General features: G+C 50.2%; 1 protein-coding gene across 10 annotated transcripts in view; it reads left to right on the top strand.

Annotated features, from left to right (window-relative positions):
* The window catches only part of Megf11 (multiple EGF like domains 11), a 328,437-nt gene that overhangs the window by 244,959 nt on the left and 71,123 nt on the right, over positions 1 to 12,355 (top strand). For all 10 annotated transcript variants that reach the window (XM_026779412.1, XM_026779411.1, XM_026779413.1 and 7 more), the window contains exons 6-7: positions 6,077 to 6,323; positions 7,835 to 7,955. In XM_026779412.1, coding sequence (XP_026635213.1) covers positions 6,077 to 6,323; positions 7,835 to 7,955 — 368 coding nt within the window. The remainder of the gene's footprint in view (positions 1 to 6,076; positions 6,324 to 7,834; positions 7,956 to 12,355) is intronic.

The following is a 12,355-nucleotide window of genomic DNA, read 5'->3' as shown; positions in this document are numbered from 1 at the left end:
GTCTGCCCTCAAGAGGAGAGCTGTCGAGTCTCTGAGCTCACTTCCTCTTCCTCCCAGCGTCTGCTCCTCCCACCTATGTTCTAACCTATCAGGTCAAGCAGCTTCTTTATTTAATCAACCAATGACCTTCCTCCATCATTCCCTAGATGCCAGGGTGCAGCAGTTTAAGGCCCACTGTCTAGGGAGGTCTCTAGGCCTCTAGGCAGCTCTTTTGTGCCTAGCGAGGTGGGACTTTGGAAGGGAAGGTGGGAAGTGGCTGCAGTTGGCTCTGGAGCGTCTCTGGAGGCAGTGAACATGATAGTGTTAATGTTAGCACATTGATGGATACTATCGGGTTGTGTACATAAGTGATTAACATGGGGATTTTATGCCACATAACATAACAGAGGAATATTAATAAGTCCATGCTTTCACTGAAGAGAATGAAAGAATCAGAAATAGGGTCAGCTGTGGGAAGTCTGCAACCACGATTTACACATAAGCCAAACTCTAAACAAGGCACTGGTGGGACTAGCCCTCTGCCCTTCATCATGTGGAGTTTTTCTTTTTTGAGAGAGTGTCTCATCTATCCCAGGCTGGCTTCAGACTTACTGTGTAGCTGAGAATGGCCTTGACCTTCTGATCCCCCTGCTTCTACCTCCTGGGTGCTGGGACGACAGGTGTGTGCCGCCATACTCCGTTTATGCCGTGTCCTCTTGCAGATCGGGAAGACCCGCTATAGCTGAGCCACGGTCTTAGTGGTTATCTCTGTGGGTTATCAGTGTTAGCTGGTCAAGCCCAGGCTAGCTGCCAGCACTCTACACCCCCTGCACTCACAGCAGCCCTTACCCAGATTCCCAGTTACTTCCTGGCTATATGACCTGGGATACGTTATTCATCCTCTCTGAGCCTCTCTTCCTTGTTTGAAGAATGGGAATAGTAATAGTATCTATGACCCTAAAAGAGAAAAATCGACTTTGCACCTCTGGTACACAGCCTAGTTGTATGGTTAAAAAAAAAACAAACAAAACAAAAAAAAACCCTTCATCATAGTAAAAGCTCCATCAACTGTGGCTACAAACTGAGATGCCTGTCCATAGTAAAGTCACTGGGAAAACTGTTCCCCATGGTGAGGACATGGGATCCCACAGGCTGGATCCATGAATCTGAAGGGGCCAGCTGGGAGGGGCCTGAGCTGCTGGCCATGCACCTCTGGGTGCCCCTTAAGCCCTGCATAGTTGCCCAGAGAAGCTGAACTATCAGCAAAAGCCAAATATAATTAGAGGGCAGAGTCTGGGACAGAGTGAAGGAAAAACAAACAAACAAACAAAAACAAAACAATCAACCTATGTGAGGGCTTGACATGGACCAGCCAAACTGAGCAGAGTGTGGCTCCGTGGAGGAACACAACCCCCGCCCCCGCTGTAATTGCGGAGTGATTGCTCTCCTTGCCTTCTGCGGAGTAGATAATTGGCTCTCCTGGCTCCGCCTCATTTCCCTAGCATCGCTGGGGAATGAGGATTTTTTTTTTAAGTGAATTTTAAATAACTAAAGTTGATCACCGTGGTCCCTAACATTTTTTCCCACTGAGTCACTCTGGGGAGACATTTCTCTGCTATGGTGACATACTTCCCTGCTTCCTTGGTCAGAACTGTTTGACTTAGCCCACCTTTTCCCTGCCAGGTTGGCTGCCAGGGACGATGTGTCCATCCTCCGATGGCCGCACTTCCTTCGTCTCTGTGTTTCCTGTTTATTTCCATGCTTTCCTGCTTGGACACGATGCAGCTGGGGTGTGTACGTGTGTGCTTTACACATATGTGTAGTGGCTAGAAGAGGGCGTTCTGTCTCTTTTTGCCGGTGTGTGTGCGCATATGTGTGTGCGTGTGTGTGTGTGTGTGTGTGTGGTGCGTGTGTGTGGTGCATGTGTGTGTGTATGTATGTGTGTGTAAATGCCACAGTTTGTGTGTGGAAGTCAGAGGACATCTTTCTCTCCTTCCACCATTTAGGTCTGGGGACTGAACCAGGTCTTCAGGCTTGCTGTCCAGCACCTTTACCTGATGAGCCGTCCCATTTGCTTCGCTCTCCTCCTTAGTTTTGAGACAGTTTCCTACTGAATCTGATGCTAAGTTGGCTAACCAGTGAGCTCTACAGGTCTGTCTGTCTCTGCCCCACAAAAGTGGGATTGGTTGCACACTTGGCTATTATGTGGGTGCTGGGGATTTGAACTCAGGTTCTCTTGCTTTCATAGCAAATTCTCTCAACCACTGAGCCATCTCCTGATGTGGGAAGTCCTCTGCATATGTGTTGCTTTTATTGGTTAATGAATAAAGCTGCTTTCGGCCAATGGACTAACAGAATATAGCCAGGCTAGAAGAGAGATATAGAGAGAGTAGGCAGAGTTAGGGAGAAGCCAAGTAGCCACTGCAGGAGACAGGAAGACAGACACCTCGGCTGGAGTCCCATGAAACTTTCCCAGTAGGCTACGACCTCGTTGTGATGTACAGATTAATGGAGATGGGTTAGTTTAGGATATAAGAGCTAGCTAAAAATATACTTAAGCTATTGCCCAAATAGTCTTGCAAATAATAGAGTTTCTGTGTGATTATTTAGAGTCAGGGTGATCGAAAAAATGAACAAACAGCCTCCAGCAACAATCTCCCTAGCCTTGCCTTATGGTTTTAGGGGCTTCATGAACAGAGACACAATTATAGACATGTTCATATACACATTTATTTGTAGTACAAGGAGCCAGGGTTGTGTTCTCATAACTTCAACGAAGTCCTAAGCCACCTTTATTCTTGCACTGTCATCAAGTGCTGAATTCTGTGATTCTGCCTCCACCCACTCCCTGACGAACCATCTCTCTCTAGAGAAGGCAGGTTACTGCCAAGCATGTATGAACTTTCCTGGCCAAACATGAGCAAATATCTGCTTACCTGAGATAGGGCATCAAAGTAACAGATTTTACAAATGGACCAAAGTCACAGTTTCACCAAAGACCAACTTAACAAAACATGTACTTACTTCCAGAACATGAATGAGGGGGGTCACGGACAGGAGTTAGGGGGCCAAAGCAGCCACATCACTGAAAGGTCTCACTCTGTCTTGGATGGATGACAACTTCCTCATAGCTGCGTAGATGGAGTCCCCCCTTCAGTTAGCCTCCTGTATACTCCAGCACCCCTCAAGACTCCAAGCATCTGGGGCAGAAGTACACACAGCTGGGAGGAGATATAGGAAGGAGAAACTGGAAGCCGCCCCTCCTCTGTGAGGGGACACCATCAGGCCTGGTTTCCATGGTCCCTTGCAAGTGGTCACAGCTGCTTGATGAAGATGGTAATGTCATTTATGCTTGGAGCACAGCCTTCCACAACATGGCCCTCCTAGGTACTTGGGAAACATTCAGCTGACAAGAGAGGAATGGAAGTGACTGAGGGCAGCTACAAGACCCCATGACAACGTTCTCCCTCCTTACCCAGGCCACAGATTCGTCACCTACTGGCTTTGGGCTATTCCCGAGAGAAGGGAGGCCACGGCCAAGCATGGCAGCTCACGCCCACAGTCCTAGCACTCTGGGGGCCGAGCGAAGAGTGTGAGTTTGAGGCCCACGTGAGCTGCATGGCGGCATCTTCTCTCAAAACAGAAAAGAAGACTATCATGGAGTTATGGATAAGCACCTGAATAATGAATATGGATAATGCCCAGCAAGACGTGAAGGGACGCTACTAACTTTAGTCTGACCCAGTTTCACATACAGCAACTGTAGCCCCAAAAGTATTAGGGGCGTTGCTTGTCTAGGTCCTGAAGCTGCTCACAGTAGTGACCAGAAAGGAAGCAGCCAATCTCTGTGGTATCGCCTACCTGGGCTTTGAAGCTGCTGTTATCAGTGCTACCCCCAAGCTTCCCCTCTTGGAATATCCCCAGCAAGTGTCTGTGTGCCTGAGCAATGACCTGGAATCAGGGGGCCTTGGCTACCCTGTTAGAATCTGAATGATCACGTAACTGCCACGATCCTTTATCTTCCCGTTTATAAAGTAGGGAAGAAAGTGAAGCCTATGAGGATTAAATACTGTTCGTGCCTCTAAGACTTCCAGGAAGGGCCAGACACATGGGGCAAGTTAAATATGATTATCATTATGATAATGGAATCCTAGCACATACACATTGAATGCTAACTACATGTGCTTGGTGATAGAGGGGAAGTGGGGAACAGCTCACTGGTTAAGCACTTGTCTAAATCCTCAGAACTTATGTAAATGCCTGGTGGGTGTGGAGGCTGCTTGTACTTCCAGCTTCAGAAGACAGAGACAGGGAATCCCAGAACAAGCCGTCTGGCAAGACTAGCCATATCCACAGGCTCTGGGTTTGGCTGATAGACCGGCCCTCACTGAATAAGGGTTGGGAAAGATTCCTGCCATAACCTTGGGCCTCCTTGGGCATACACATGCATAGCACGCACACATGCAAACAAGCCCATAGATTTGCAAACATGCATATGTACACATTCAAAAATGGGAAGGACACACACACACACACACACACACAGTGGATAGTTTTATCAGTCTTTATATTCCCTGGGAAGGTTTCCTGGATAGAATGTGGGCTGGGGGACACTCCACCGTTGCCACTGTGAGCCGCTATCAGCGTGAGCGGACCTGTCACTCTGAGTGGACTGGAAGACAGAAGGAGATGCCCATTGATAGTTTGGCAGCCCCAGTCTGTATTTATCAATATTCATGGCACGGATGAAGGAGTGAGCCAAGATGAGGTGGTGGGATCAGAGACTCAGTGGGCCTATCTACTACAGGATGGCTGCGAGCTTCCGGATACTGACCCAATCAGCCATCTGGAGAGACTTGTGTAAAATGGGTGATGCTGGCGGAACCCCAGCGTACTCACAGGCTATGCCAAACCCTGCCTTCTTGGGCCTGCTCATCACCGGAGTGCCACTTTGTCCCAGATCACAGTGGCATACCCAAGGACACCCTTTCTATACTGCTCACTTCCCCCTTTCCTCTGAGTATCAAAATCCTAGAAAGTTGGGGTACAAAGATCAGCTGGCCATCTGTGCCCACAGGCAGCAAAGTTGTCCTCTGTCCCTGCTTGCCCAGGACTGAGGTGCTCTTGGAAACAGGGGACTTCTGGTGCAGAAAGTAAGACAGATGGTCCTCTGGCAGGCAGACAATTGAGCCATCTCTCACTGCCCACTTGCAACGAGGAACCTTCACCTGACTGTCTTAACTGGAAGCAATCTTTCTTGCCTTCGATATTCTAAAACAGTATTTGTGCTTGTCAGTACCTAACCTCCACTCCCACTAAAAAAAAATCCCATTGTTGGGGGGGGGCATCTTATTTTTGTTGTGTCCTGAATGCACCGAGAGAGGGTCAAGGTGGGAGGTGACAACAGTGGGTAGCCTTCCTGGGGTTCTGGGTCGCTCTATCCCTTCCATGGCTTAGAATGCAGGTTTCCGGAAAGCCATCAGTCTTGAAAACATTTAATTACAGGGAAAGATCTCCAAGGCTGGCTGTTACTTCCCAGGGATATATTTGTTTTCTCCTGCTCTTTCTGAGGCTCTGAGAAAATTGAACTGAAGAAGCAACTAGAGGCTGGGGGATTCCTGGAAGGGAGGGAGAGGGAAAGGAGAGCTGAGAGGTGGAGCCAGGAGTGGGCACAGTGAGTCGGAAGAAACCGTCCTGAGTAAATGAGTGAGAGAAAGATGGTTCAGACAGACGTGCTGCTGGGCCCCGCTGGCACTGAGAGGAACAGGGTCCCAGAGAAGAGAGAGGTGGCAGGAGTACTGAGAAAAGCTCCTGCTGAGAAGGCTAGAGTCGGACCAACCAAGGAGAGCTTCCCAGAGTTTGTATTGGGGGCCAGGCAATGACAGCGATTGAAATTGGGTTGGGGCCCTTTGATGTTGTGCCGTCTTCAACTCCGGTGAACATTTGGTGGATTGGTGGAGCCTAATGGAGATCCCCAAATGCCAAGGATTCTTTCCAGCCACCCCTTGCAGCCTCTTCTCCAGGGACCATAGAAATGGTAAGGTCGTGTAGACCCTCGTTCTAAGGAAGCCCTGACTCTGCTCGTCCTTTCTTGCAGGTTGTGACAGCGAGCACTGGGGTCCCCACTGCAGCAATCGGTGTCAGTGTCAGAATGGCGCCCTGTGCAACCCTATCACCGGTGCCTGCGTGTGCGCCCCTGGCTTCCGAGGCTGGCGCTGTGAGGAACTCTGCGCACCCGGTACCCACGGCAAGGGCTGCCAGCTGCCTTGTCAGTGCCACCACGGCGCCAGCTGCGACCCGCGCACTGGCGAGTGCCTCTGCGCGCCGGGCTACACTGGCGTCTAGTGAGTAAGGAGGGCTTGACCTGGGGTGGGGCCAGGGAGAGGTCAGGACTGCAGGGGTGGGGGAAAGAGGGAATGGGGTGGAGCCAGGAGAGATGGGGCCCGGGCTGGGAGAGAAAGGCGTGGCCTGGATGACCCTGGTTTGGAGCAAGACAGTGCTGGGGCCTAGGGGCAACTTATTAGCCTAGTGAGTAGGAAGATGAGAGCAGAAAGTTCTGGTTGTGAAATCTGCCCTCTGACCCCAAGTGCAGCAGTGTGTGAGTATCCAGGCCTGGTGTACACAAGTCTCATATCCATGCCATGAATCCCACTAGAGTCACCTGTCAGAGGACCCTTCCTAGTCAGGGGACACAGAAGTGAGCTTAGCCTTCTCTTTTGACCTCTCCAGTATGCCTCTGCTTGCCACATCCGAATTAATACATCTGAGGCATAGGGCTGGTAAGAGCCCAACTGATGTATCATGTGCTGATTGGTCCCTTCACTTCTGTGCCCTGGGGAAGCCACACTGCCAGGGGCTCCCCAAGACAATTAGCTGACACTCTCACAGCCAAGACTGGTATTGTTCCAGCCCTGCTGAAGGCTCTAGAGTCTTCCTGGATCCTTAGGCATCAGCCAAGGATGCTGACTACAAGACATCTTGGGTTGAGAGCCTTTCCTGTCCCGATGTCTGGGCTCCCAGGGCCTTTGGAATGAGACCCAAGGCAATGATGCAGACCTTCCCCGTGCTCCCACAGTGCTGCCCCCCAACTCATGGCAACTGGAAGCTTTTCAGAGTCTAGAAAGGAAATGTCTCAGAATATCTGACCCTCCTTTGAAAATAGGCACATTTTCAGAGGCTAGAGATTTGTCTCCGCCGTTAGAAGTGCTAGCTGCTCTCCCAGAGGTCCTGAGTTCAATTCCCAGCAACTATAATGGGATCTGATTCCCTCATCGGGCATACAGGCATACATGCAGAGAGAGCTCTCATACACATAAAATACACCAAGAAATAAATCTTTAAAAAAAGAAAGAGGGAGGGAGGAGGAAGAAGAGGAGGCAGCAGCTATGGCAGGTTTCTGAAGACAAAATCCAAGGCCACTTTTTAGCCCCTTGGTCTTGCTGTTTCATCCATCTGGCATGTCCTTCCACTCTCTCAGTGAAATTAGCCTCACCTTCAAGGCCTAAGTAAGGCTGTCTTCTTAGGGAAGATCCCTTCAGCTTCCTGCCCAGAATTTTCAAGGGTTGGCCCAAGTACCCTACAGTTCAATATATTATGTCTGAGGTCTGTCTCCCTCTACTGGCGGGGATCAGAACATCCATTCTTAAGGTGCAGGGTTTCAGGCCTTCAATTTGGCAGGTAGGCTGATTGCTGCCCTCATTCACCACCATGGTGGGGGAGGAGTTAGGTGTCAGGTGGAGGGGTTGACAAGGTTGTCCTTGTAGACAAGGCTCACTAGGGAACCCTGGGGCATTGGGTTTGAGCTCTAAGAAGTTTTCGGGAATGCTGTTGTCTATGACTCTCCCTCTCCGTGCAGCTGCGAGGAGCTGTGCCCCCCTGGGAGCCATGGAGCTCACTGTGAACTACGCTGCCCCTGCCAAAATGGGGGCACCTGCCACCACATCACTGGAGAGTGTGCCTGCCCTCCAGGCTGGACGGTAGGTGGACCCTCAAGATGTAGGTGGGCATCATAAGAAGACTTGGCATCCGTCACAAGACCGTGAAAAACTAAATTCATCTCTCTACCCACGTCTATAGTCATGATCCTTATGGGACACTCGCTAGCAGTGAAGAGTTCCAGGTCTAGGATCTGTGTGATCTAAGGCAAGTTGCTTAGCCTCTCTGAGTCAGAGGTCTCTCACAGGCAACAGAGTCGAATTTTCCTCATATAATTGGCTCTGTCTAGGGCTGGACACGTATCTTGGTTGGTAGAATGCTTGCCTAATATGCATGATCCTGGGTTCAATTCCTCACACCTCATAAAACCAGGGTTGGTAGCACAAACCTTTAATTCCTGCACTTGGAAGGTGGACACAAGAGGACCAGAATCTCAAGGGCATCTTCAACTACATAACAAGTTCAAGGTCAGCCTGGGCTACATGAGACCTTGCTGAAAAAAATATTTTTAATTAAAAAAAGAAACAGCTCTGAATTTGGGTCTGGGTACCCAAATGAGTTTCAGGTGTGGCAGGAGTTGGGCAAGAGAGCCACAGCAGGGTAGGGCTCAGCTGGATTTGTGAAACATTACCCTAGCTCACATATTCATGCTGACTCTGTGGCCCCCAGAATCTGTTATATTCCCAGGTGCTTCAGGTACTTCTGATGCAGCCACTGCCAGCACAGGCCTCCAGTCTGGGAACCCCCACTGTGGGGAGCAGATGGAGATATAGCCTCTCCCATGGAGGCCTTCCCTCGGGTGACATGTCCGAAGCTACCCCGACAAACCTCCCAGTCTCTAGTCTCAGCTTCCCCATGGACACAAATGATTTACCTTCAGTGAACCTTGCTTGGGGTTGCCTGGCATGGCAGGCACAATCCTTGGGTATGACTGCATATCCACGGTGCTTGGCAAATGTCAAAGCCTTTTGTACCAGCTTGCTTTATACCCCTGGATATCACAGGCTAGCCACAGCCTCCTATCAGCTGCCAGGCTCCCCTGGTCAGCACCTCCCAGGCTCATGGCTTCCAAGCCCCAGAAAGGCTGTCAGCCTCAGAGGCTGCCCTTCCACACTGTATCCCCCGTAACATGTCCCACTTCTGGCGAGGCTCAGTTGCCTCCCCAGGGACAGGGACAGGCCTGCTGAGCACAGCCAGGTATTTCAGGAGGCTTTCAACACCAAGCACCCAAGGGCAGCCAGGAAGGACATCTGTAGGCTCAAGGATGCTTCTTGACGGGGGGGGGGGGGAACCTTAGGAATCTAGTGTGGCCAAATATGGCTATGTAGTGGAGTCAGTGAGGGGCAGGGGTCACACTTGAGCCTCTGGGAATGACTTCTTTAATGAGCTCCCCAGGTGACTCTGAGGCAGGCAGCATGCAGACACAGCTGCCTTTGGATGTCATTGCTCAAGAGCAAAGGGCTTCCCTTTGTCTTTCACAGAATCCTGTAGCTCCTTGTGGTGGGTGGGGGAGAAAGCCTTGCCATTGGGATTCAGGCTCCCACCACTCCATCTGAGTCTACTTAGTATGGATGTTCTAGGAAACAGGTCACAAAAACAACACCACTCACAGCTTGAGGAGTCTTTCAACAGCATGGTCTGACCATAAATGCCCTTTCTTGGGGAAGAGAAAGAGCAGGGAAGGCTAGTGACGTGCCTTAAGACACATGTTGGTTAGGAGTGAGGTGGAGTTAGAACCTGGGTCTCAACTCCAGAACCACCCCACCCATGCACACTCTCTCCCTCTCCCCTCTCTCTGCCTCTCCATCTCTTTTTCTCCTTCCTCTTTATCTCTCTCCCCCCTCTGTCTTTCTGTGTGTCTCTCTTTCCTCTTTCTTTCCTTTCTCTTTTTCTCCCTTTGTCCTTCTCTTCTCTCCTCTCCTCTCCCGGCTCTTCTGAAAGGACACAGAGGATGAGATCTCCTCTCTCGCCTGTCCCCTTCTCCCACCCTAGCCTGCTTTTTGAAAGGCCTCTATCACCACCAGACAGTTTCCAGGTATCCAGTGCCAGGCAGGGCTCAGGGAAGCCCATCAGCCAGGGAGGGAGCCCTGACCCTGGAGAGGCCTCTCCTGAATGCTGCTGTGGGCTGCAGGACTTTGGGGATAGAAGGAGAAAGCCAACACATATTGGCGGCTCTTTTCCTAACACACCTTTTCGGGGTGCCGAGAAACCCTGTCTATAGAAAGCTTTGGTGCTGAGGACTATGTTTTAAATTTTATGATAGACAATCACATTTCTATTTCTGACATAGCATTGAACTTGCAGATTTGCATGAATTATTAATATCCTGGTGCATGCAGAGTCACAAAAATGAAGCTTTGACTCAGGTCTGAGGCTCCTCCAAGGAGAGAGCTGGAGCTGAGGAAAGGCTGCTGGGGGAAGGGTCACCTGTCTTTCTCTTTCATTGCCTGACTTGCCCTTGGCCCCCGTGGAGTTTCAGCCATCCCTTTTCCCACTCTGAGGCTGATGGAGCGGTTGCTCACTGCCACCATCTGCAGGGACACTGAGTACAGAGGAGCTTCTGGGATCTCTGGCCCACTGGCCCTCCAGGCCATCAACCCCCAAGAATGCCACAGGCCCCTTCACCTGCCTGGCTATAATGAATCCAGTGCAGAGAGGCCCATACAAAGAACCTGGGAGCTATTTCCCCGCTTTTGCTGACTCTGAGACCTTGCAGAGGAAAGAGGGTAACTACAGGTAGCTTGATGACAGTGGACACTGGGGACAGGCAGAAAGCAGGAAGGGCAACAATCGGTTCCTTGGGAATTCCCAGTCTGACGCAGAGGCTGAACAGAATGGGAACATTCACATATGCTCATATACACACAGACACTCACGTGCAAAGGAAATGATGGGCAGGAGGAGGAATGAAGCCAGAAGCTAGGAAACGGGGCCAGTGAGGGTGGCCTAGAGAGGGCTGTGGTGGCTCGGGCTTTGGGGGGTTGGAAAGATGACTATCGAGGCCAGTGGCTGGGCCTGAGCTAGGGACCACCTCCATAGCACCTTCACCAGCCACGGCTCAGTGTCTCCACAGATTGGTGCCACTCTGGGGGCAGCAGCCACTGATGTGAATGCCCAAAATGCTGGCAAGACTGAGGCGCCATCTTGGCCCCTTCCTTTTAATCTTCTGGTGCACACAGATCTCTTACAGTGGAGCTGCTTTCCAGAGTCTCACAGAAACATTAGGCCTGACCAGCTGAAGAGCAGGCCTTGCCCCATTTCACACCGACCTTCTAAATGTAGCCCAGGAACCCACCACAGTGGAAACACACCCGGCCTTCGCAGGATGCCAGACAAATGGCTCAGACAATAGGGATTTGTTTTCTCTTGGGTTTGGAGGCTGAGAAAAAGTGTCTGAGGTCAAGGTGACTCCATCAAGCAAGGCTGTTAATTTCTGAGCCCCTCTCCGCAGCCTGGAGGTAGCCATCTTCTTCCTTGGTCTTTGCATGGCCATTCTTCTGACCTTCTTGTAGAACCCAGGACCACCAGCAGAAGAATGGTACCACCCATAATGTGCTGAACCCTACCATGTCAATTGTCACTTAAGAAAATGGGCCTGTAGAGATGACTCAGCAGTTAAGAGCATTGGCTGTTCTTCCAGATCCTGAGTTCAATTCCTAGCTCCCACATGGCAGCTCCAGCTGTCTATGATGGCATCTGATGCCCTCTTCTGGTGTGCAAATATACATGTGAACAAAGCACCTATATACATAAAATACATATGTACACCCATACCTAAACACATAAAATACATGAGTACGCACGTACACATACAAATTTTTTAAAAGAAAGAAAAAATGTACTACAGGCTTGTCAATCTTATGGAGGCATTTTCTCAATTGAGAGTTCTTTTCCTAAATGATTCTAGTTTCTGTCAAGTTGACATAAAACTAGCCAGCACACATCATCATGTCTGTCTTTTTTCATGGCTTCTGGGATCAAAGCTAAATCCTCATGTTTGCATAGTGAGCATGTTACTGATTGAGCTAACCGTCCAACCTGCTATATCTGTCTTCATCCCCGAGTTAGGTCGGATGAGGGCCCACCTACACAAGTTTTTAACTTCACCTCTGCCAAGGCCGCATGTCCGCATACAGTCATATCCTGGCACACTGGAAGTGAGGATTGTAGCCAGTCTCCAGGAGATAAAGTCACAGCAGGAGAGGAACCCCTGTGCTTGCCAGCTTCCTCCAGAGGTCATTCTTCCAACCAGCAGTAGTTGATCATTTATGTAGTCATGTACCACCCTGTCAATGTCAACTTTGTTCAGCTGACATTCATTAAGTGTCGCTCAATCAGGCACACTATCAGCGGGCTTCCTTTGTACCCCTAATCTCACCACTTATCTTTACAACTTCCTAGAGACCAGGGGTCACCTGTCTCTGTCTCTGTCTCTCTCTCT

This window comes from Microtus ochrogaster, chromosome 5, assembly GCF_000317375.1.
Source record: "Microtus ochrogaster isolate Prairie Vole_2 chromosome 5, MicOch1.0, whole genome shotgun sequence".
NCBI classification, from domain to species: domain Eukaryota; kingdom Metazoa; phylum Chordata; class Mammalia; order Rodentia; family Cricetidae; genus Microtus; species Microtus ochrogaster.
Note: the sequence above shows the minus strand (reverse complement) of the source record. Positions and strands in the feature narration are given on the sequence as shown.